General features: G+C 47.0%; 1 protein-coding gene across 2 annotated transcripts in view; it reads left to right on the top strand.

Annotated features, from left to right (window-relative positions):
- Positions 1–1110: 1110 nt before the first annotated feature.
- IVD (isovaleryl-CoA dehydrogenase) overlaps positions 1111–25916 on the top strand; it is a 37228-nt gene continuing 12422 nt past the window's right edge. Inside the window, exons 1-9 of one of the 2 annotated variants that reach the window (XM_063947316.1) lie at positions 1111–1308; positions 5714–5803; positions 9552–9603; positions 11564–11733; positions 13588–13681; positions 18168–18304; positions 18438–18534; positions 20872–20965; positions 22569–22650. In XM_063947316.1, the coding sequence (XP_063803386.1) occupies positions 1171–1308; positions 5714–5803; positions 9552–9603; positions 11564–11733; positions 13588–13681; positions 18168–18304; positions 18438–18534; positions 20872–20965; positions 22569–22650 (954 nt within the window). In that variant the 5' untranslated portion in view covers positions 1111–1170. The remainder of the gene's footprint in view (positions 1309–5713; positions 5804–9551; positions 9604–11563; positions 11734–13587; positions 13682–18167; positions 18305–18437; positions 18535–20871; positions 20966–22568; positions 22651–25916) is intronic. The other variant, XM_063947317.1, reaches the window with a different exon arrangement.

Raw genomic sequence — 25916 nt, forward strand, 5'->3', positions numbered from 1 at the left:
TACGGACTACGAGAAATAGAAGTACCGGTGAGTAAATTCTTATTTTCTTTTAGGGTTTGAAAGCGTCGCTACTAATGGGGGCACAGCTACTAAATCTATGGGTGGGCACAGCTACAGGGGGCAAATCAACTGGGGGGCACAACTACTTGGGGCAAATCAACTGGGGGCACAGCTCCTGGGGGCATAAATGTGGCCCTATGAAGCCACGCCCCTATTTTTTTGCGAACTACATTTTGCCGCGGGGGGCGCCAGTAGAAACTTTCGCACTGGGCACCGCAAGGTGTAGAACTGGTCCCACTTCCCACCCTATATGGCTATAGCAGTGATCCAACATCCTTAGTGACTTCGACCAATGCAGACTTCTACCATGTATCCTGTGGTATATGGTCTTTAGGTCGATAGCACTTAGGTTGATACTCATCAGGTCAACCACTATTGGTCGACATGGTCACTAGGTCGACAAGGCAAAGGTCGACAAATGAAAAGGTCGACTTGAGGTTTTTAAAAAATATATATATATATTTTTTTTTTCTTTTTCATACTTTGCGATCCACGTGGACTATTTTTTTTTTTTTACTTTTTCATACTTTGCGATCCACGTGGACTACGATTGGGAACAGGAGCCTGCCCGAAGCATGGAAAGCGAATCAAGCCATGCGAGGGAGCGTGGTGTGCTAATTGGGGTCACTTTTATAAAGAAAACAACACCAACAAATTTTTTATTTTATTTTTTAAACTCATGATTACCTTTTTCCATGTCGAACTAATGACTGTGTCAACCTATTTCAGGTGCTGACCTAGTCACTGTTGACCTAATGACTGTCGACCTAGTTATTGTCGACTCTGATCTACACCCGTATCCTGCATGGTAACCATGTCTTCCCCGTCACATACACCACACATCGCTCCTTACATTACATGTACGAATACACGATCCGGCTACTGTCATTACCATTGATATTATTGGTGTATATATGAGACTGTGTCCTTGTATACAGCCAGGCATTGCAGCACTGTGGTGGGTGAAGGTGAGACTAGCGATGACAGGCGGCCGCTGGGAGGGTCACCTGGCAGAAAGCCTGAGGACGGAGCGATCTCATTGGCTCCGGCTGCCCCACCCCCTCTTCCAGAGAGACTGCGTTCCACAGCCGCGGCAGACGTGCACAGATCATGGCCGTGCTGCTGCGTACGCTGACCCGCTGCAGCCGCCGGAGCTGGCATTTGCTGGCCCCGGGCAGCCGGTGGTGCTCTGGTGCTGGGGTCCCGGTAGATGACACTGTGAACGGGCTGAATGAAGAGCAGAAACAGGTGAGATCCCGCTCCCCCATGTCCCCTGCCTGTGCCGGTAGCTGGTGCCGTTGCTAATAGTAACTGATTCTCTGGTTATCCGTGTAATTATCCCTGCGGCCTGTATGCTGCTGCTGCTGTGTGGTATGTATGGGGCTCAGCCTGTGCTGTGTAACCTGCAGTATGGTGCTGTCCCTGCTAGAGAACTCAGCAGCACTCTACCTCACACCCTGGGAGACCTGATCCTAATTCTAGGGTGTAGCAGGGTGCAGAACACCCTAGAATTAGGATCGGTGGGTGACGAGCATTGGGAGAGCCAGTGGGTGACTGGCAGTGGGTGACGGCCATTGGGAGAGCCAGTGGGTGAGTGGCAGTGGGTGATGGGCATTGGGAGTGGCAGTGGGTGACGGGCATTGGGAGAGAGTGGGTGACAGGTATTGGGAGAGCCAGTGGGTGACTGGCAGTGGGAGAGACAGCGGGTGACTGGGAGTGGCAGTGGGTGACGGGCATTGGGAGTGGCAGTGGGTGACGGGCATTGGGAGAGAGTGGGTGACAGGTATTGGGAGAGCCAGTGGGTGACTGGCAGTGGGTGACGGGCAGTGGGAGAGGCAGCGGGTGACTGGGAGTGGCAGTGGGTGATGGGCATTGGGAGTGGCAGTGGGTGATGGGCATTGGGAGAGAGTGGGTGACTGGCAATGGGTGACAGGTATTGGGAGAGCCAGTGGGCGATGGGCATTGGGAGTGGCTGTGGGTGATGGGCATTGGGAGTGGCTGTGGGTGACAGGCTTTGGGAGTGGCTGTGGGTGACGGGCATTGGGAGTGGCTGTGGGTGACGGACATTGGGAGTGGCAGTGGGTGACGGGCATTGGGAGTGGCAGCGGGTGACAGGCATTGGGAGACGGGAGAGGGTGACAGGAGAAAGAAGGCGACATGGAGGGGACGGGTTGGGTGACCCGGTCTGGGGGTTTGGCGCTGAAGTACCTTAGTGTGACAGGTACAGCAATGGTGGCTAGTAATGGGGAGATTGCCTCTTCAGCCCCGCTTCTCAATTTAATATAATTTTCTACAAATTCTGATTTTTAAATTTAGCTTCCCTGGTACACGCCGGAGTACATGCGCTACAATCTTTCCCCTATAATGCCTTACTGCTTTTCCTTTACAATTCTTCCATTGGTGTTACCTTTTTAGTGTTTTATAATACTGTAAATGTTATCAATTTAATCTGTGAACCTTTTTTGTACTTTTTAATTGAAGCCTGTTCTATATTTTGATCTATTTATCAATTTGTGATAATTATACAGAAACTTAACGTTGTACAGTTCTGCATATTATATTTATCAACACAATGTACTAATGCAGATTTCACAGAAAAAAACAGTTTCACCCCTATGTACCAAACTCCGAAAAAGCACAGCTTTTCATAGTTTGGTCGCGTAAAGCTCTTTTATGCCTATGGAGACATTTGCTGGAGAGGGTACCTCTTCCAGAGCCTCCCTCCTGAGGTGTGAATAGAATTCCTCTGCAAATAGGGCTTTTTGCCGTTACCGTGTCTCTCTTGGGCAGCCATATCTCCAGGAAATTAACGCTAGTTAGTGGAGGCTCCAGAGATTGGGCTGCAGCGCGATCCAAAATTCAAATAGGGAAACCACACCAAAGCCCTCACAAACGCTGCCAACATCAGATGCACGCAAAAAAAATAATTAGCTGTACAACAATAGTGTCTGCAATCAGAGCCGGGCATAGGCAAACTAGGCAATTGCCTAGGGCATTTGATATGCCTAGGGGCATCAGCAGATCCTGCTGATTAAAATGATATGCAGCATGCCTATATTCTGTGTGTAGAATTTCATATGCAGATACAGCCACAGTCTCACACAGTATATAGGCATGCTGCATATAATTTTAATCAGTAGAAGCTGCTTGTGCATCCTAGCCACATAGCAATGCAAATAAGATGCATTTTCATAAAAATGTGCCCGACGTTAGCATTGAGGCAAGATTTATGAGGACACATCTGTATCCAAGCAGAGGCAGAGGTCACAGTGTTAGTGGCAGTGTGAATGCTGTGTGCATGTGAGTGGGTTGGTTGTGCAGTAGTGTTCGGAATATGTGTAAGGAGCATTATGTGTGTCATGTAAAAATGTGTTAATAATGTGTAACATGTGTAAGGGGCACTATGTGTGTCATTATGTGTATAAGGGCATTAATAACGTGCGGCATATGTGTAACGGTACTACTGTATGTGTGTCATTATGTGTATAGGGGCACTAATAATGTGCAGCAAATGTGTAGGGGGCACTATGTGTGTCATGTGTATAAGGGCATTAATAATGTGCGGCATCTGTGTAAGGGACATTATGTGTAAAAGGGCATTAATAAAGGTTGTCATAATGTGTAAGGTGCACTATGTTTATAAGGACATTAATAATGTATCTCATATGTGTAAGGGGCATTACTGTGTGGAATTATGTGTATAAATGCATTACTAATGTGTGGCATTATGTGTATAAGGTGCTCTACTATGTGGCCTTGCATATAGAAAGGGCACTACTGTGTCGTCTAATGTGAATAAAGAGCAATAAGGTGTGGTGTAATGTGAATAAGGAGCAATTCAGTGTGATGTAATGTGAATAAGGGGATCTACTGTGAGGAGTAACGTTTATAAGGTAAAGTGATACTACTGTGGGATGTAATATGAATTATGAACACTATCGCATGATCAAATGTGAATAAAGTTGCAGTACTGTGTGGCGTACATGGAATTGGGGTTACTATTGTGTGGCCATGCCCTTTGCCAGCAAAAACACACCCCTTTTTGGGCTGAGCACCAAATGTGAGAACTGTTCCTATTTAAAATATAGGGGGTACAAACACCAAAATAAGGACTGCTATGGGTGAGGGGTGATCGTGCTGGGAAAGAGGTGCAGGGTCAGATGCGGAACCAGCGGTGGTGCTAGGGGGCGCCAGCCAAAATCTTGCCTAGGGCATCATATTGGTTAGGGCCGGCTCTGTCTGCAATACAGACAACATGCAGTGTTCAAATGCTACCTAAATCAAAGGGTTCACTACGATATGCCGGCGGTCGGGCTCCCGGCGCCGGTCGGGCTCCCGGCGACCAGCATACCGGCGCCGGGAGCCCGACTGCCGGCTTACCGACAGTGTGGCGAGCGCAAATGAGCCCCTTGCGGGCTCGCTGCGCTCGCCACGCTACGGGCACGGTCACGCTATTTTATTCTCCCTCCAGGGGGGTCGTGGACCCCCACGCGGGAGAATAAGTGTCGGTATGCCGGCTGTCGGGATGCCGGCGCCGGTATACTGTGCGCTGGGATCCCGTCAGTCGGCATACTGAAGACCACCCAAATCAAAGGTGCCCAACACCACATCAAGTGACTTCTGCAGGAATAGGGTCAAATGGAGAAGTTGTTGTTGTTGTTGTTGTTGTTTGGGACAAAGATACCATTTTATATCTGATCTTGGGGTTTATTCATGAAGCAGTGACAAGTGTGGAGAAGTGAGCCTGTGGAGAAGTTGCCCATGGCAACCAATCAGCTGATACATATCATTTTATAGATTGCACTTTATAAATGTTACCTCAACACTGGTTGCCATGGGCAACTTCTCTACTAGCTCACTTCTCCACACTTTTCAATGCTTCATGAATAGACCCCTTGTCTTTAAATTAGGAAGCAAGATCTTTTGCACTGATGGTTGAGAAGCTGCTGTGTAACTACACATCCCAGCATGCCCTAACAGTTTTGCTATTAAGGCATGCTAAAACTGAGGCAAGGCATGCTGGGATGTGTAGTTTCACAACATCTGGAGGGCCACAGGTTGAAGACCCATGGCATAAAGGCTAGATTACATAGTTCTGTGTTTTCCAGGTTATCCATTTGGACACGCATTAAAAATGTTCTTTTGATAGCTGCCAGTAAATCTTTACCGCAACTTGCCGCTTGAGTTTTCCTGTAGTACTGAGATACAGACCAGAGTGTGCTAGCAGCACCAGAGCAGAGAGCCACCCCCCCAGGCAGGAAAGAGCAACTGTACGGGTTGTGACAGGTGCAGGGTGCTAGAATGAAGTATACGTTGCAAGTTGGTCTTATTTCCAGTATATATTGGAGATTACTTCTTCTGTATAGCAGTATTCTGTGGCCTTGCAGTAAACCGTAAGTTCTCTGAACTAATTAGAAAAATGCCGCCATATAATTCAAGCAATTACATATGGAGTGAATATTAGAATTTTAAATGTAACTTTCCATTTCATGCAGTTTTTGGTGGACCTTCATTTATATTGTAAACTGGATTTTTGAAGTTATACTGTAGTATTTATTCAGAAAGGATATATGGCGTTAGCTGCGGCTCTGTTCTCTTGTGACCTGTGTGTTTCTGGTGTGTGTGCTGTAACTGTAATCTTCCTCCAATGTAGCTCCGGCATACACTGCGCAAGTTTCTGCAGGACCATCTGGCCCCTAAAGCACAAGAAATAGATCAACAGAATGAGTTCAAGGATATCCGGGTGAGTAAGATTAATGACAATATGGCTGCAGCTTAATTTGCCACTTCCAAAAAACATTCAACCAAACAACTGGATAATAGTGCTGAAAACATAGCACTCTATTTACCAACAAGCAGTGTCGGACTGGGGCATGAAGGGCCCACCGGGGGGATGCAGTAATAGGGGCCCATGCTCAGGGGTGTGGCCAGCCTACAAAGGGGGTGTGGCCAGCCTCCACATGGAACCTGATCCCTAGAGGAAGGAGTGGGCCCTCAGGCAGTGGGGCCTACCCGGTGGTTTCCTTGGTATCCCTGTGGGCCAGTCCGACCCTGCCAACAAGACAGGTCTATTTACTACGCCTTGGATGGAAGTAACAAGTAAAGTTGGCAGAGATAAAGTATAGGCCAACCACTGTCATTTTATCAAACACCGTCTGTGACATGGCAGTTAGAAGCTGATTGGCAGGTACTTTATCTGGGTGGTCTTCAGGTTGCCGAATGTCGGGATCCTGGCGCACAGTATACCGGCGCCGGAATCCCGACACCTGGCATACCGACAGATATTCTCCCTTGTGGGGGTCCACAACCCCCCTGGAGGGAGAATAAATAGCGTGGCGCGCCACCGTGCCCGCAGCGTGGCGAGCGCAGTAAGCCCGCAAGGGGCTCTTTTGCGCTCGCCACGCTGTCGGTATGCCGGCGGTCGCTGGTTGCCGGGAGCCCGGCCGCCGGTATACCATACTACACCCCTTTATCTCTGTCCACTTTATCTCCTTCCAAGACTTAATAAATAGACCCCATAAAACGAGACTCTCACCACTACAATCCATTCTGAATGCAGCTACGAGGCTAATATTCCTGGTTAGACGTTCATCGTCTGCAGATCCACTCTGTCAGTTCCTCCATTGGTTACCGGTATTCTACCATATTCAATATAAAATACTGTTACACACAAGGCTATTAACCAAACTACACCAACGTACATCACTTCGCTTATCTCAAAATATCTCCCAACCCGACCTCTCCGCTCTTCACAAGATCTACGTCTCTCATCCACACTCATTACTCTCTGCCATGCACGATTACAGGACTTTCATCGGGCTGCACCCACTCTGTTGAATGCCCTACCACGCACAATAAGACTCTCCTCTAGTCTCCAAACCTTCAAGCGTTCCCTGAAAACTCACCTCTTCAGGCAAGCATATCAAATTCCAGAACCGCCCACATAACTTTCCTAAACCTTCCTATCAAATTGCATCCACTCTGTACAGTCCACACATATCCTCACATGTCTTCTCATTCTTCACTTTCCCTTCCTCTCGTACCCGGTTCATCATTGCTGTATGACCATATAATACAGCCCACCAAGAACCTTTGCAATCTGGCGGACAGCTATGCAATAGATAGCACCTTTCCTTGTGTATACATGCCTATTTCCCTATAGATTGTAAGCGTGTGAGCAGGGCCTTCCTACCTCTATGACTGTTTATCACCCAGTTTGTTATATCAGTGTTATTTCCAGTTGTAAAGTGCAACGGAATTTGCTGCGCTATATAAGAAACTGTTAATAAATAAATAAATAAAATAACCCCTTTAGCATTCACCTGCATTCAGTATTGAACAGAAGTAAGCTTAGTTTACTACTGTTTGCCCCTGTACCGTTTAAGCAATGGGGACTCTGCAACAGCCTCTGGCTTCAGGCGTTCGGGTCCCTGTCAGGTGTAATTGGCATATGCAGGCTGGCCTTCGCGCATGCGCATTACAGCGAACCCTTGTTTCGGGGTTTTACCGCATTTTTCCTTTAGTACATCCCACCCTCTATGTTAATACAGGGTAAAGTGATAATTGGGAGAGATTTCAATATGCTTGATGTGGACTGGAATCTACTAATTACTGAATCAGCCAAGGCTATTAACAGTCAGGATCGCTTGCACTGTGCGTTGGAATAAGCAGTGGTTGATCCGGGGCAATTGCCCCAACCTCCTTCTCCTCCCTGGGGCCGAACTCCTAGCCGGCTCCGCCTCCTCATTCGCTGAGCAACTATTGCTGTGACGGGCAATAGTTGCTCAGTGATTGAGGAGCGGAGGTGGCTGAGTTCAGCCCATGGACTAGCAGGCGGGGTCACGGATGACCGAAGTGCCCGTGATGACGATGAGTGTGCGTTACACCCTGTATCCACCACTGGAACCAAGACCTGAGAAAATAATCATGTTCTGAGGGGTATATTTACTAAAGTGCAGGTTTTTAGAGATGCTGCCCATAGTAACATAAGATTTTAGCTATTATCTTCTAGAACAGTGGTTCTCAAACTCGGTCCTCAGGACCCCACACGGTTCACGTTTTCCATGTCACCCAGCAGCTGCACTGTGTATCACCAACTGTCACATTTTAAAAATCTACAGGTGACCTGCACAACATGGAGCGTGTGGGGTCCTGAGGACCGAGTTTGAGTACCTGTGTTCTAGAACAAGGGTGGCCAACCTGCGACTCTCCCCTTCATATGATGCTGCTCCCGCACCTGCCACTGGTCCCAGCCTCCCACTAGCAGCCAATATCATCCTGCCTCCTTCACAAGTTGACAGGAGGCTTGGGATGCGCTGGCACCGCTCTGCTTCGTGCGTGATGTGACGTCATGACACTGTAACAGTTTGTCAACACAGAATTATTATTTTTAAATGTAACCACTTGAAGAATTTTTTTTAATAAAATATGATATTTGCAAACAGATAATTCAAACAAAAACTGTTCCCAAATAGGGAGTGCAGACAAATTTCAATAAAGTCCGCTGTGAAGCAGCTGCATAGATAAGTCTCTGGAGCTGTAACCCAGCTGATTGTATGTTTATATTCTGATTCAATGTAAATAGTCTATACAGTCTATAATGTAACAGAGTGCGGCGTCCCGCTGCTCTGTCAGATAGTCCTCTTGTTCCTGGGCTTATGGGTGGGTGAGTGATCACAGTGTGCCCCGGGGGCCGGACATAGTCGAGTGCTGGGTTGGTTAGGGGAAGTTGGAGCTCTGGACCGATCCTGCCCTATTTAGCGTCAGCCCTCAAGTGCCTGTCTATTTACAGACATAACGCTGAGAGTGGATGCTGTCGGCAGAGACCCGTCGGTTTAGGCTTGACTGGGCCGTGGCCTGCCTGTCTCTGGACAGAGACTCCTCTTCCTTCCGCCCCCTTCACCGTGCACTCGTGGACCCACCTGCTTACCTCTCCGGCGTTTTCCAGCCTTTCGCGCCAAAGATGGTGGGGTGGGGGGGGGGCGGTCATATATGCCTGCACGTTGCAGGCTTGACTCCGGTGCAGAAATAGGAACTCCGGACCTGACAGCAGGCACAAATTTGTCCTGGATGTGGTGGCACTACAGCAAGCCACGGGGGAGGTAAGAGGCTGCTGATAATCCCCCTGCTGAAAAGTCGATGTCCGGAGCCCAGATAAAAAGCGGACACGCTTGGTGCCCCGCCCACCGGAAGTCTCCTAACTGTCATTTTTTAAACCCAGCCTGTAACATGGTAGTTAGGAGCTACACCTCCCTCATAGTACCATAGACCAACAGTACTTGCATAAAGCAAAACGTTATGTTCTGTTTGAAGCGCAGGACTTGGTAAACATATAACAGTGCGTTGTCAAGGTTGCGTTATGAATTAATTAAATAAAATTTGTATCAGCTATGTCACAATTTTTTGGTTATCATTGATTTCTTTTCTGTTGCTGATAATTGTGCATGGACTACAGTATATAACTATATATGTTTTTATTTATGTGTTCATAGAACTTTTGGAAGAAGCTTGGAGATCTCGGCGTTCTGGGTATTACCGCCCCAGGTTAGTACACACCTCAAACTGACATAAGCATGCCCTGGAGATTTCTAGAAAGTGATGGAATTACAGAGATTCTGATGCAATGAGCATTTAGAACTGTGGTTCTCGCTTTGCGGTACGAGTACAGGGGTGGTCCTTGCTGTGACGGTCAGGGGATCTCTAACTTTTCTGTACTTGCTGGGAGTGCAAGACATTGCTCCTTGGGCAGAAGCCCAGTTACTGACCGGCCTAGCTAGTGTAGTAGTAGTAGTAGAGACAGTCAATACACTGAATACCGCTCCACCAGCGCTGTAAATCACAGTATCTTAATTTGTAAAGTGATCCTTCCTGTTCCATATGCTTTTCCTCCATTTATCCGGAAAGAGTGGCAATCGTATCGGCCTGGAGAGAACTGGCCAACCTCAGTTCTTAAAAGCGTATTTCTCCAGTGTTCCTCCCAGCTGCAGCAAGTGAAGCTCCTGGTCTCAGGTCTCCTCCACACACCGGATCAGTCCAAAAACGCCACCATCCGAATTTGGTCAGTACAAGGACACCTATACGTTCTGACCCTCCCCGGGTCTTTCTCAAGGTTCGCTCCTGATGTGAAAATGGCCTACTTGGGTGTCCAGGTGATAATTTGTCTTAGGGATATCTACCCCCATGCATTACATTAGGATCCAAATAAATACAGTGACCGTTACAGGGATACAGTGTTTCCTGCATTAAAGCGGTTATCTAGGTTTAGTGACAGAACATTTCTGGCACAGCGCCCCCCAATGTCAGGACTAGTGACTATGACATCAGCCTGTGATATTGCATGTTGGTATATGTTTTATAAGTTGATTCAAAATAATTAAGGAGATAAAATGTTCGCATTAAACTAAAGTTAAAACACGAGAGAGCCCACATATTGGTGGTCATTCCGAGTTGATCGCTAGCTGCTTTCGTTTGCAGCGCAGCGATCAAGCAAAAAAAAACGGCAGTTCTGCGCATGCGGCACAGTGCGCATGCGCGTCGTACTCTTACAACGAACTATGTAGTTTCACACAAGGTCTAGCGAAGCTTTTCAGTCGCACTGCTGACCGCAGAGTGATTGACAGGAAGTGGGTGTTTCTGGGTGTCAACTGACCGTTTTCAGGGAGTGAGCGGAAAAACGCAGGCGTGGCTGGCCGAACGCAGGGGGTGTTTGTGACGTCAAAACAGGAACTAAATAATCTGCAGTGATCGCAAGCTAGGAGTAGATCTGGAGCTACTCTGAAGCTGCACAAAATTATTTTGTAGCCGCTGTGCGATCCTTTCGTTAGCACTTCTGCTAAGATGCTCCCAGAAGGCGGCGGCTTAGCGTTTGCACGGCTGCTAAAAGCAGCTAGTGAGTGAACAACTCGGAATAAGGGGCCATTATACGAAATTGTATTTGGACTATAGGTTTATTGTCACTTAAATAATTCTCACATAATACATTAAAATTAAAAATTTTCTATTTAAATTTGATTCTGTTCATGCGCCATTTTTTAGAATGACCATTATAGTCGCTAAAAATGTTTTGTTTGGCAAATGTTGGCATACAAAAAATGCTTCGGGGAAATGAAATCCAGAATGCCATCAACTTGTAGTTCTCCAGATAACATTTAATTTCTTTTTTTTCCATTAATTTGGAGCTTCCAGCCTAAATCTTACTAAAATACATTAAAATGGAACCCAACATAGGGGTCTATTCATGAAGTAGTGAAAAGAGCGGAGAAACAGACCATGTGGAGAAATTGCTCATGGCAACCAATCGGCCTCTCCCTTACATTTTATAGGATGCACTTGACAAAGACTTATTTCAAAGCTGATTGGTTCCTTTGGGCAACTTCTCCACAGGACCTTTTTTTTCTCCACTCTTTTCACTGCTTCATGAATAGACCCCATAGTCATTACTTTCCTCCATTCTTATGAATTCTGTTTTTTTTTAAATTGAGTTGTTGGTTTTATCCTTTTTCAGTGGAGTATGGAGGAGCCGGCATGGGTTACCTGGAGCATGTTTTGGTGGTGGAGGAGATCTCGCGGGTGTCAGCAGCTGTTGGCTTGAGCTACGGAGCTCATTCCAATCTCTGCATCAACCAGCTGGTGAGAAACGGAAATGAAGCCCAACAAGAAAAGTATCTACCTAAGGTATGGTCTGTAGTTTTGAGGGCTGTTAAGTGCACTATTGGAGATGACCTCTTCCGTTGAACCTGTTGTGGTGGAAGTTTATGAAACAAAATGGAAAAAAATAGGAAAGATGAAAGGCTGGTGCCCTCTGTGCGGAATAAATCCGTTCTGGGCCAGAACAAGGCTATATGCCACCCTGTGCCAGCCCTGCTACCTAATCTTGGCATCCCTAAGGGATGGGGCCGCCAGCTCTAGGAAGTAGAGTATTGGCTGGAACATCCTCAGGGTGCTTACTGGCAGCTCTGCAGCAGTGCTACTGGCTGGTGGGTGCTGTTCCATGCACCCTGAAAGCCACATGCAGATGCTGTGGGGCAGCGATTGTGCCCCCTGCACCCCCACTCTGAAGTTACACCCCTTTTCCACTAGCTCAAAAAACACTGGTAAATGCACGGGGGCGCGCATTTACCCGTGTTTTTTGCAAGTGGAAAAGGGTCCCCCCGCAAAAACCCGGATCAAGTAACCCGTGAATCCTACCTGGGTAAATACCTGGGTAGGACACGGGAATGATCCGGGTAGGGTTGTAGTGTAAACGGAAGCCGTGTCGATGCAACACGGCTCCCGTTTACACTGTATGGAAGGGCGGCGCTGGGAGATCATGTGATCTCCCAGCGCCGCCCCTGCCGCGTCACTAGCAGCGTCACCAACCCGGCAATGTGCCGTGTTGGTGACTGCTGATGGGAAAGGGGGCTGAGCACGGGCCGCAACCGGGTAGCACCCGCGTCAGGCTCCCGGCTGCGACCCGTGCTCATAGGTGGAAAAGGGGTATCACTGACATATCCCTGAAACTGCTTCTGGTGTTTGGGGAAATCCTTGTCCTGCATACATCTCTCCCCAATAGCTTGCTGTGGTAGAACATTGTGTAGGATATTAGATCAGTGATGAGCAGATAATCTTCAAGGGCCACGTATGCTAATTCACAACTTCATAAGGGCTACACATAACCTTTAATCCCAGTAGTAATCATATAGACAGCTACTTGTATTAATGTATTGGCAAGCATTTTAACCACCCTGATGCGCATGCGCACAACATCTTTACACGCTGGGAGGGCAGGAAGCGGGCGGCTGTTCTAGCAGGGCGCCACAGAAGGGGCAGGGCGGATTTTGCCTTTAAAAAATCGGGCAGGGCGCGGTGCCCTGCTCAAACAGCCTAGCGTGAACGCTATATTAAATGACCATAAGCTGGGTACATACTAGACGATGTGCGCACACAGCGATATTGGTGACGGCGGGACAGGCATTGGTAAGTGCATAGTCCCTTGCTGGCAGCGATGAACGATTTGGATGGGGAAGGGGGGCCACGGCAACGCCATGCGACGTTCGGCAGCATGGCTCTCACTGGCGATGTCGGCCATGTATACGCATCTGACGGGCGATGTCGCTGACTACGTGCGGGAGCGCGCATCGTCAGTGACATACAAACTAGACATTAGTGGAATCGGGCACATCGTCCTCTAGATCGTCTAGTGTGTACACAGCTTTAGGGGCTATTTCTTAACATAATTCCAAACCTGCTTCACCCATGATCCCAGTTGTTGGAACACACGCTTATTGTGTGCCAGTCTGACAGGCTTCCCGCAGCAGCTCACTGTGTGTATATAAGTGCCTGGTGTGGTAAGCTGACCTCTGCTCGCACCTCTATAGGCAGAAATCGACCTCCGAGACATGACCGCGGATCCGCCGGTGGTGCTGTCGGCTGATTTGTGTCGGCCCTTTATCTCCTGCGCAAACCTTACGTATAATACAGAAATACATTTGTATTCCTACAGCTGACTGTTCCAGACATTTCTTGTGACTGCTTCTGCTCTTTAAACAGCTCATCAGTGGAGAACACATAGGAGCTCTCGCCATGAGTGAGCCAAACTCCGGCTCGGATGTGGTGTCCATGAAGCTGAAGGCGGAGAAGAAAGGTAAGCCTCACATCTTCTACCTGTTCCTAATGGAAAAGGTGTCGATGTTTTTTTTATTCAAGTGTAACATTTATAATGTATCTATTAGTTTTGTATTAGTAGTAACAATATGTAATACAGCAGTGCATGCAGATCAGATTGTCGGTCATTTACAAACGTGTTGAAAGAACACAATAATGCAGTACTACTTAGGGGTATATTCAATTGATGTTGAAAGCTGTCGCCTGTCAAAGACGGCAGTTTTCAACTTTTTTTAGGTCGGAAGGGGTTCCAACCTATTCAATATTTTCGACAAGTTGAGGAATTCGACTTGTCGAAAAGCACGTGGATCGGCGGAATAGCTGCAGATCCATGTGCTTGTGTCGAAAACGGGGCCAAAACCGACAGGTTTTGGCCCCCTTTTCGATCATCTCAGTCCGACATAAAAAAATGTTGGACTGAGATGTGGGACCCAGAGGAGGAGAGGGGGGGAGAGCCGCAGGGAGACGGGGGACAGCCGCAGGGCATACAGGGGGAGAACAGCGCTGCAGCAGGATGTTACACCGCCGCGCCGCTCACGACAGCTTCCACCCGGCTCCAGCAAGTGAGGTCACGCTTGCTGGATTCGGGTGGACACTGCCATGAGGTCGGGCGGCTGTGTGACATCCTCCTGCAGCGCTACTGTAACACTGCTTTCCTCCGTCTGCCCGCGGCTGTCCCCCGCTGGTCTCCCCGCAGTTCCCCCACCCGTCTCCTCCTCTGGGTCACTCATCTCAATTCAACTTGAAAAAGTTGAATTGAGATGAGATTGAATAGGGGTTGTCGGATCCATTCCGACAAATGCATGTCGGAATGGATCCGACGCTAATTGAATACACCCCATAATGTATTGAAGATAACCTAACCATATCGCATATTATGTACATGTCCTATACTTACAGTATATCCAAGCAGACACTCCGGTGAACACATTGGCCAGCTAGTATTAGTAGTCCCCGATTGTCTACAGTAACCATAAATAACATTTATCCTATCACATTGCTTTGTTTTAATGAGGTCACATTAGTGCAGAAAGGAATGTCGGCAGGGGCAAATGCTGTATCTGCTAGCGGAGGTTTCTGTATATGTGTCGGAACACTCCAAACAGCGGATTTGAACACCAAACCTCCTATACCATAGTCATAACTTGTGAGCTGCCAGTAATAGTGTGATTTGTATGCACCTTAGGGCCAATTTGGATCCAGAAGGATCTGCATGCTGATGTGCAAAGTACCGATGTTTGTTACTTGTTACTTGCGTGAACGGATCCTGCGACACAGAACGCAGTTCCGGCATCAGACGGTCAGGGATTGGCAGTCTGATGCCATTTGGGGGTGGGGAGGGGGCAGCGACGTCCTCAGTTTGGAAAATGTGTCGCTGTGGAAGAGGACAGAGATCTCTGTCTGAGGACGGATATTTCCTGGCTCTCGCTTGAACCTGCGACTTGGCTGCTTATGTGACCTCGTGGGTGCTACAAGATGCCCTGATGGTGTCTCAGTGATTTGATGCGACGCAGCTCGGATAACTACTACAACAGGCGTAGCTTGCTGTATTTACCTACAGTATCGCTGCCGAGGAAGCATGAATCTACGTAATGATTTGCTACGGTCCGACCCATCTCCAACATAGATGCACAGTAGGACCGGAGGATTGTGCTCCAGTAGCTGCCTGTGCTAGGGGGACAGGACAGACATGGCGCTGGAGAAGAGGGCAGAGCGCCATGCCGCTGGGAACGGTGTTAAGTGTTCCCCCCCCCAGGATTTGGGCGGGGCGCTATGGTGCCAGGCAGTTCATGCGTGCCTTTGGCGTGCTCAAATAGAGGGGGCGTGGCACCGCCGGTATCCCCGTTGGGGTGTTCCGGCCTAATCGACATCACTAATGAAGGTGTGCCCCAGGCATGGCGTCCCTGATGGGGGTGTGCTGTGCTGGACTTCCCCCAAGACTCCCTTTAATGTGAATAGATAATCTATTCACATGGCGGCAGGCTGTTTTTAGCGGGGTTCCACTAAAGGAGCAGGGCACATTTTGGCCTTTAATAATCGGCATGGTGTGGCGCGCTGCTAAAACAGCCTAACGTGAAAACTATAAGCATGTGACAGGAGGGGGTGGGGTGGGGGTGCTGGACAGGGCTGACCTGGATGGAGGGGGCAGACTGAGGTGACCTTTACCGGGTACCTTTACTCTGTATATCATGCTTCTGTATTATGTTATTAGAATGAAATATATGCTGATTGGTGGATTTGCCGTATTGCCGCAAGTCCACTAATCTGGCTGTCTCTGTCCAGTTCTCTGGGGCCATTTCAGAGTTGCAGACAAGTCCATTTTGGTGCCTAAGGCATCTACGGCTAATTATGGGTTGTACACATCCACTTAAGGCTGAATGGGAATTGGTGTGTCTGGTGTGGTATTGTGGTATTGAGGCATTTGCACACAGGCTAAGTTTAGAGAGGACTCCGCAAGGGGGGCTCATAAGATAATTAATCAAACATATAAAATGTTTTTGTTTTTTTTAAAAGCATCAATTTAATATACAATCATATGAATTCATAAACACACAATTCTTCCATCCAAAACAACAAAAAATGATCCTTTATATATAGCGCATAAAAGTGACTAATGTCACTAATGAGGATGGTGAAATTGCTATAGATTTATATGGTGCCTGATATAGAAGGTTTTAATCTCAACTTAACTGACAATTTTTTGTTTTTCAAAAACTGCTCAGAAATTGTCAGGTTATATTTTTATGTGATTTAGGTGATGAACATGTAAGTAACTTTATCCAAAATGATTTTAGTGGGAAAAAAAAGTGTGTATGTATATACGCGCGTTCAGTGGTACCGGCTCTACCATCAGCAAACAGTGTACGCGCCGGGTGCCCGCAAAGGTAGGGTAATGACCAAAATAGCGATAGATGCAGCACTCCACTTTTTTATATATATATATATATATATATATATATATATATATATATATATATATATATATATATTGAATAGCCCTTGTCGGATCCTCTCTCTCTCTCTCTCTCTCTCTCTCTCTCTCTCTCTCTCTCTCTCTCTCTCTCTCTCTCTCTCTCTCTCTCTCTCTCTCTCTCTCTCTCTCTCCCCCTCCCTCCCTCCCTCCAACATCGTGACTATCATTTAACAGCCAGAACATCCGGCAGGTGCATGGGAGGGCTTGGGCTGTTAATTTACATTTCTCCGGCGGCTGCTGTTGTCTGGGTGGGGGGTCCTGCCATGCTGACCGATCAGCAAATACTGGGGGAGGGTGCAGGGAGGCAGAGGGACCTTCTGGTCCCTCTGAGAGCTGCAGCACAGAGAAGTTTATCTTCCTGCAGCTGCAAACACTGTGTATCTGACGTTCGCATACTGTGCGCCCAGGTTAGATAAGGTACTTGCTAGTGTGGTTGCATCTGATGCGACCATGCCGGCAAGTGGTTAATAGTCACCGTCCATAGTGTTTCTCAAATAGTCCGTTACATTCACCACATACCCAGTACTAGTGGGATATATACCATATGCAGGTCAGTCACTGGTGAAGTCTTTACTGCAGGGTTATTATCCCTTTATATCAGGGGTTGATTATCCGGGATCAGTATGAGATCCCAGCGATTTTGAAGAAGCAGACAGGGGTGTGTAAGGGGTGTTCTTTCCTCAACGCCCTAACCAGCCCCCGCGGAAGCCTAAACCTAACCCCGTGTCCCCCCTCCCCCGCAGCCTAACCCTCCGAGGAGGGTGCCTAACCCTAACCCCACCCCCCACAGCCTAAACCTGTGGTGCGCCACGATCTGTCCTCGTTCGGGATCCCGTCTGTAGGTATTCCGGCGCTGGGATGGTGCATTCTGGATGCCGGTGTCAGCATTCAGTATAGGGTCAGTATTCTGACTGCCGGGATAGAGACAGCCGGGTTCCTGACTGCTTTCCGATTATCCAAATACGTGATAACTCTAGCAAGCAATCCAGGAGATCCCAGAAAGGATTCCCCTTTCTCTCTTTTTGGCATACGGAGCAATGGTGACTCCTGATACATCTGTAGTGTACAGAGATCTCTCTGATCTCTCACGCATCTCTTGCACAAAGGACAGGGCTGATACAACTGTATGCTGACAGTGATGATGACTATTAGAATAGATGGTGCAGTATAGATGCATACAAGGGGCCATATGGCCGAATATCACGCAGTGTGTGTGTAACTGCGGCCGACTTGCTGCAACACTGAATCGGCTCCTCTGTGTGTCCCTGCTCTAAGGGTCTGTCTTCTGGAAAAGACATGTGCAACTGATCCCTACAGTACACACAATCCTTTCTTGAAAACAAAGTGTCAATTATGTGTTTCCTCAAGTCGTGCTAGCGAGTGGGTAGAAATCTTGCCTACCCTTTTGAAAATGATCTAAATCCTTTTCAAAATAATACCTTATAATACTGATAAATTGTCCTCTTTTGTTCCTTTTGCTGTATATTCTTAGGAGATTATTATGTTCTGAATGGCAACAAGTTCTGGATCACAAATGGGCCGGATGCTGATGTGCTTATTGTGTATGCAAAGACAGACTCCAGTGTTCAGCCAGCCTCACGCGGTATCACTGCGTTCGTTGTGGAGAAGGTCAGTATAACCTGTAGTTCCTCAGGAATAGGCAGAAGCTGGATAGCAGAACATGTGGTTGTAGCTCTGCAAGGAATGGAGGCTTAAGGGATGTATGTATATGTTTTAGAGTGTTTGGGGTTTTCTGTTGTAGGGAACCCCAGGATTTAGCACCGCACAGAAACTTGACAAGTTGGGGATGAGAGGATCTAGCACCAGTGAGCTGGTATTTGAGGACTGCAAGATTCCAGGTGAGCTCATTCTTTGTAATATTACTGGATACAGCCAGTGGAGGGAGCCGCCACCACTGTCATTGTATTAGTTACGGAGGACTGTTATTGCAAACCAAATGTTTTTATTGGGATAGAGTTAGCAAGATATATACCGATGAACACATCACAAGGACTCATGACCATTCCCCCATCAAAATGATTTCTCCAAATGGACACTGTCCAGAAAAAAAAACAATAGGGCAAAACAAAAATAAAATATGTCCTTTAACTGGCTGTGCGTTTGAACTCTCTGATTACTAGTATAGTACAACCTGACCAAACAGGTCTCATGCCTGGAATGTCTACTCTTCAGATTCTCCGACGACTCTTACCATTTACAGAGAAGTTATTTTGTAGGCCTGGAGGCAGTAGTGGTATCTATGGATGCTGCCAAGACCTTCACTTCTGTTGAATGGGGTTATTTATGGGAGGTTTTACGTAAATTTGGGCATCGTTTAATTAATTGAATTCAGTTGCTGTATTCTTTCCCGGCAGCCCAAATATCGGTTAATGGTTATACTACCGCTCCCTTTTACTTAGATAGGGGGACTCAGCAGGGTTGCCCCCTTTCTCCTGCCCTGTTTGCATTAGCCATCAAGCCTCTGGCATGTCTTCTGCACTCTGCTTCTGATGTACATCACCTTTGGTTTGGTGGTTTAGGATGTTATAGCTTAGTACGCTTATGACATGTTTGTTGTTCCTGGCTGACGCAAATGGGTCTTTGGATACTGTCCTGTAGGAGGTGAACACGTTAAGTAGTTATCCTGGTTTACTTGTAAATTGGGATACATCTAATAACTTTGCAGTTTCTGTATATTACCTCGTATCAGTCTCCCAGCTTGCCCACGTCGGTGGACTCTACTGTTCAAATATCTGGGGGTCTGGATTACACCTCATGCCAAAACTATGTTGTACAAGATATTGACCCTTTAACTTCCAATTTTACAGTAAGGGTTCATACGTGGAAAAAGGTTTTGCTTAATAGTCCAGTCTAAATACCTCCATCTTCTCCAGTACACACCAGTTTACATACCAAAAAGGTCTTTTCAGTGATTAAAAGTATCCTTTCCTCTTTCATATGGGGCGACAGGCTTACTCGGGTGGCCCTTAAAACCTTGTCCAGATCCAAGGCCTCTGGTGGTTTTGGCCTCCCTAACCTCTGTTTATATTAAATGGCATCACCATTGGTACACTTGGCAAGTTGGGCTTCCGCTTGTGAGGAACATACTCTGTTGGGTTTCCTAGTTGAGCAGGTGGGGTCCTCTTTCACCCCTCTATAATTTTAACTTTCTGGTATCTCTGTATCAGGTTTACCTCTTCTTCTAAGACAGGACTTGTTGGTTTGGCATTATGCTCATACCATGTTTGAATGGCCAGACCTGGATGGTGGTTTGCCCTTATGGTCTAATCCAGAGGTTCTCAAACTCGGTCCTCGGGGACACACACAGTGCATGTTTTGCAGGTAACCCAGCAGGTGCACAGGTGTATTAATTACTCACTGACACATTTTAAAAGGTCCACAGGTGGAGCTAATTATTTCATATGTGATTCTGTGAGGAGACCTGCAAAACATGCACTGTGTGTGCCCCCGAGGACCGAGTTTGAGAACCTCTGGTCTAATCCCTCGTTCCATAATTGTGTATGCTTAAACAGATAATATTTGAATCTTGCAAGGGGTTACCTCCTTAGATCAAGTTTATATGTAGGGTATACTCAAATCATTTGCTCAATTGTCAGTGGAATTTAGACTCCCCAACACAGCCTCTAATAGGTACTTATAACTCAGGCATGCTATTCAGGCCCAGTTTCGCAGGGCTCCTCCAGTGCTGTAGCCCTCTCCAGTTAAATCATTGGGTTCTAGGGGCCACATATTCTTTATAAATGCTAATCTAAATGCTTGCTTCATGCCAGATCAGTTGCAATCCCTCAAAATGAGAATCTGATATTGGCACACTGTCAATTGATCATTGTATGCTGGGGAGACATAATATTATACTTTACAGATACGCTTCATCTCACTACCCTAGCGAAGGTCATAGTGTCGAGAACCTGGTTTGCCTTTGAACCTATTGATATTTTAAAGTTGAAGGCCTTAGTGAATGATGTTTCTAACCATGAACCGGAACTCTTTGGCTACTTATATAAAATGGGATAGGTGGTGCAGTTAAGATTGGGTAACCAGGTTGCTTCTTCCATGGACCTGTGATAGTGTCTTATCCTCCATATTTTCACTTGCAATAAATCTTCAGGTTTATTGTCCTCATTTTGTTGTCTGGTTGATCATAGCTTTCCTTTTTTTAAATTCTTTTCTTTCAGAGAAGAACATGCTTGGCCATATTGGAAAGGGAGTCTATGTGCTGATGAGTGGTCTGGATCTTGAGAGGCTTGTGCTCACCGGAGGCCCATTGGGGTAATTGTTAGAAATTGGGCAACTGCTGTTTTCATGTGAAGATGAGGAGTGAAGTGTCTTTACATAAGGGAAGCACAGTTTCCCCCTGTGAGATGGAATAAAGGTTAAGTCTTCCATATCCTAAAGGGGACCAGAAGTATTTTGGATTTTTCTGGATTTTGGACTATTTGCACACCATAATGAGATCTTGGGGATGGTCCCCAAATGTATGTGTATTGATGTTTCATATAACCCTTATACATACTGTAGCGGGGTATTGAAATAGCCCCCCAATTTTTTTTATTTTTTTTACCACCAATTTTTTTTTCCCCCTATCCAATTATGTTTTTGGGGTGTTTTTTTGCAAAGCAAAAGAGTTCTATTTTTGAGTGAAGACACATAGGTCCGAGAACTTATTCCAGATTCTATGTGTTTTCGCGAACAACATGGGCTGATAGTGCTGGTAATTGTGGGTTTCTTTCCGCTTGCCTCCGGCAGTTGGACAGAAATCCCTGATAATCGCTGCCGGTGGCTGCACTTTGGGGATAATTGAATATCCCCGGGGAGTCGGCCGCTGTAAATTACTGCAGCTAATTGGATATCTCCCATGGGGGGTCTATTCAATGCATGTCAGATACTCTCGACACAGTGGATCCGACAGTGCAGTATTCAATTAGCTGGCATTTCCGACAATGCTGATCCGACTTTTTTTTTTTTTTTTTTTAAGTCTGATGAGCATTGTCGAAAACGGGCCAAAAAACTGTCGGAATTAATAGCTAATTCGACAAAACATGTGGATCCGCGGCTAATCCGCCGATCCACGTGTTTTCCGACAAGTCGGAAAAACGGCAGCCCCATTGAATAGGTCGAATCCTGATTCAACCATAAAAAGTCGGAAACTGCCGTCTTTCCAACTTGACGGCTTCAATTGAATACACCCGATAGCGTCAATTATATACACCTTATACACATTGCGTGAATGTAATTTGTACAATATGGTTTATCATGCTCAAATAAATTTGGATTTCGACTATGGGAGACTCAACCTGTAGATTCAGTGTCTAACTCTGATATACTAATTTACCTCCCAATTGTGCACCCTTGCATATTTCCCCCATATCACACATCAGTCAGGCAGTTCATACTAGGTATATGTGCTCATCTCTGTTTGCATTGGTCACCACCATTGGTCCGTATCAATGAATGGGACAATTTAAAATAAAGACATTGCATACACTGTAGCCTCTATTCAATTGTGGATCTCTGACATTTATACATATAATAACACACCTATGGGTAATGTACAAATGTTAGCATTTACTCTCAAATAGTTAACTCTAAACACCATCGCTCAGCATTTACAGTAGCAAATTAAGGTAAAAGTATGAATTTTATTTAGGTAACTGTTGGGGGAACAGTCTACTTAACGTGTGCCCTAATTATATAGCAGATAAATGCAGTCTGCTTACATAAACTGCATTATAAGAGGTCTGACATTGCAGCCTATTATTCAATCCCTAGAGCCAATCGTGGATACATTTATTCCAGCAACTCCCAGAAAAGTCCATTCTGTTTTGTTTAATATCACCATCAAAGACCTATTTTTGTATCTGTAATCATTTAGCATCATGCAGGCTGTTATGGACCATGCCATCCCCTATCTACACACAAGAGAAGCCTTCGGTCAAAAAATTGGATATTTCCAGGTAAAAATATGCAGACCTACTGTATGTCTAAGCCATACTAGTTTCCCCTTACTGTGTATGTACCACCAGTAGTGGAAGGAGAACCACCTTAATGCTTCTTAACCACTTGCCTAGTATGGTCGCACAGATGCGACCATGCCTGCAAATGCTCTATCTGACCTGGTCGCTCAGGATGCGACCAGTCCGATAGAGTGTTTGCAGCAGCAGGGATGAGGAACTTCCCTCCACTGCTGCTGTCAGAGGGTCCGGAAGGTCCCTCTGCCTTCCTGCACTCTCCCCTACTGATTGCCGTACAGCCGATCATTGCTGATCGGTCAGCACGGCAGGGTTCCCCCCTCCAGCGGCTGCAGACAAAGGCAGCCGCTGGGGAGTATAAATTAAGCCACCCCCAGACCCCCCCTCCCCATGTATACCGGGAGGCTGTCCTGGCTTTCAAAATGAAAGCCGCGATGTTCCTGATCGATGTTTGAAAAAAATAATAAGAATTTACTTACCGATAATTCTATTTCTCATAGTCCGTAGTGGATGCTGGGGACTCCGAAAGGACCATGGGGAATAGCGGCTCCGCAGGAGACTGGGCACAAAAGTAAAAGCTTTAGGACTACCTGGTGTGCACTGGCTCCTCCCCCTATGACCCTCCTCCAAGCCTCAGTTAGAATACTGTGCCCGGACGAGCGTACACAATAAGGAAGGATTTTGAATCCCGGGTAAGACTCATACCAGCCACACCAATCACACCGTACAACTTGTGATTTGAACCCAGTTAACAGCATGATAACAGAGGAGCCTCTGAAAAGATGGCTCACAACAATAATAACCCGATTTTTGTAACAATAACTATGTACAAGTATTGCAGACAATCCGCACTTGGGATGGGCGCCCAGCATCCACTACGGACTAAGAGAAATAGAATTATCGGTAAGTAAATTCTTATTATTTTCTCTAACGTCCTAGTGGATGCTGGGGACTCCGAAAGGACCATGGGGATTATACCAAAGCTCCCAAACGGGCGGGAGAGTGCGGATGACTCTGCAGCACCAAATGCTCCAGGTCCTCCTCAGCCAGGGTATCAAATTTGTAGAATTTTGCAAACGTATTTGCCCCTGACCAAGTAGCTGCTCGGCAAAGTTGTAAAGCCGAGACCCCTCGGGCAGCCGCCCAAGATGAGCCCACTTTCCGTGTGGAATGGGCTTTTACAGATTTTGGCTGTGGCAGGCCTGCCACAGAATGTGCAAGCTGAATTGTACTACAAATCCAACGAGCAATCGTCTGCTTAGAAGCAGGGGCACCCAGCTTGTCGGGTGCATACAGGATAAGCAGCGAGTCAGATTTTCTGACTCCAGCCGTCCTGGAAACATATATTTTCAGGGCCCTGACTACGTCCAGCAACTTGGAATCCTCCAAGTCCCTAGTAGCCGCAGGCACCACAATAGGCTGGTTTAAGTGAAATGCTGAAACCACCTTAGGGAGAAATTGAGGACGAGTCCTCAATTCTGCCCTGTCCGTATGAAAAATTAGGTAAGGGCTTTTATAGGATAAAGCCGCCAATTCTGATACACGCCTGGCTGAAGCCAGGGCTAACAGCATTACCACTTTCCATGTGAGATATTTTAAATCCACAGTGGTGAGTGGTTCAAACCAATGTGATTTTAGGAACCCCAAAACTACATTGAGATCCCAAGGTGCCACTGGAGGCACAAAAGGAGGCTGTATATGCAGTACCCCCTTGACAAACGTCTGAACTTCAGGAACTGAAGCTAGTTCTTTTGGAAGAATATCGACAGGGCCGAAATTTGAACCTTAATGGACCCTAATTTGAGGCCCATAGACAGTCCTGTTTGCAGGAAATGCAGGAATCGACCCAGTTGAAATTCCTCTGTAGGGGCCTTCCTGGCCTCGCACCACGCAACATATTTACGCCAAATACGGTGATAATGTTGCACAGTTACATCCTTCCTGGCTTTGATAAGGGTAGGGATAACTTCATCCGGAATGCCTTTTTCCTTCAGGATCCGGCGTTCAACCGCCATGCCGTCAAACGCAGCCGCGGTAAGTCTTGGAACAGACATGGTCCCTGCTGGAGCAGGTCCTTTCTTAGAGGTAGAGGCCACGGGTCTTCCGTGAGCATCTCTTGAATTTCCGGGTACCAAGTCCTTCTTGGCCAATCCGGAGCCACGAATATAGTCTTTACACCTCTCCTTCTTATGATTCTCAGTACCTTGGGTATGAGAGGCAGAGGAGGGAACACATATACTGACTGGTACACCCACGGTGTTACCAGAGCGTCCACAGCTATTGCCTGAGGGTCCCTTGACCTGGCGCAATATCTGTCCAGTTTTTTGTTGAGGCGGGACGCCATCATGTCCACCTTTGGTTTTTCCCAACGGTTCACAATCATGTGGAAGACTTCTGGGTGAAGTCCCCACTCTCCCGGGTGAAGATCGTGTCTGCTGAGGAAGTCTGCTTCCCAGTTGTCCACTCCCGGAATGAACACTGCTGACAGTGCTATCACATGATTTTCCGCCCAGCGAAGAATCCTTGCAACTTCCGTCATTGCCCTCCTGCTTCTTGTGCCGCCCTGTCTGTTTACGTGGGCGACTGCCGTGATGTTGTCCGACTGGATCAACACCGGCTGACCCTGAAGCAGAGGCCTTGCCTGACTTAGGGCATTGTAAATGGCCCTTAGTTCCAGGATATTTATGTGAAGTGACGTTTCCATGCTTGACCACAAGCCCTGGAAATTTTTTCCCTGTGTGACTGCTCCCCAGCCTCTCAGGCTGGCATCCGTGGTCACCAGGACCCAATCCTGAATGCCGAATCTGCGGCCCTCTAGGAGATGAGCTCTCTGTAACCACCACAGGAGAGACACCCTTGTCCTTGGAGACAGGGTTATCCGCTGATGCATTTGAAGATGCGATCCGGACCATTTGTCCAGCAGATCCCACTGAAAAGTTCTTGCGTGGAATCTGCCGAATGGAATCGCTTCGTAAGAAGCCACCATCTTTCCCAGGACCCTTGTGCATTGATGCACTGACACTTGGCCTGGTCTTAGGAGGTTCCTGACCTAGGTCGGATAACTCCCTGGCTTTCTCCTCCGGGAGAAACACCTTTTTCTGTACTGTGTCCAGAATCATCCCTAGGAACAGCAGACGTGTCGTCGGAATCAGCTGCGATTTTGGAATATTTAGAATCCATCCGTGCTGTCGTAGTACTACTTGAGATAGTGCTACTCCGACCTCTAACTGTTCTCTGGACCTTGCCCTTAT

Source organism: Pseudophryne corroboree, chromosome 12 (genome assembly GCF_028390025.1).
Source record: "Pseudophryne corroboree isolate aPseCor3 chromosome 12, aPseCor3.hap2, whole genome shotgun sequence".
In the NCBI taxonomy this organism is placed as follows: domain Eukaryota; kingdom Metazoa; phylum Chordata; class Amphibia; order Anura; family Myobatrachidae; genus Pseudophryne; species Pseudophryne corroboree.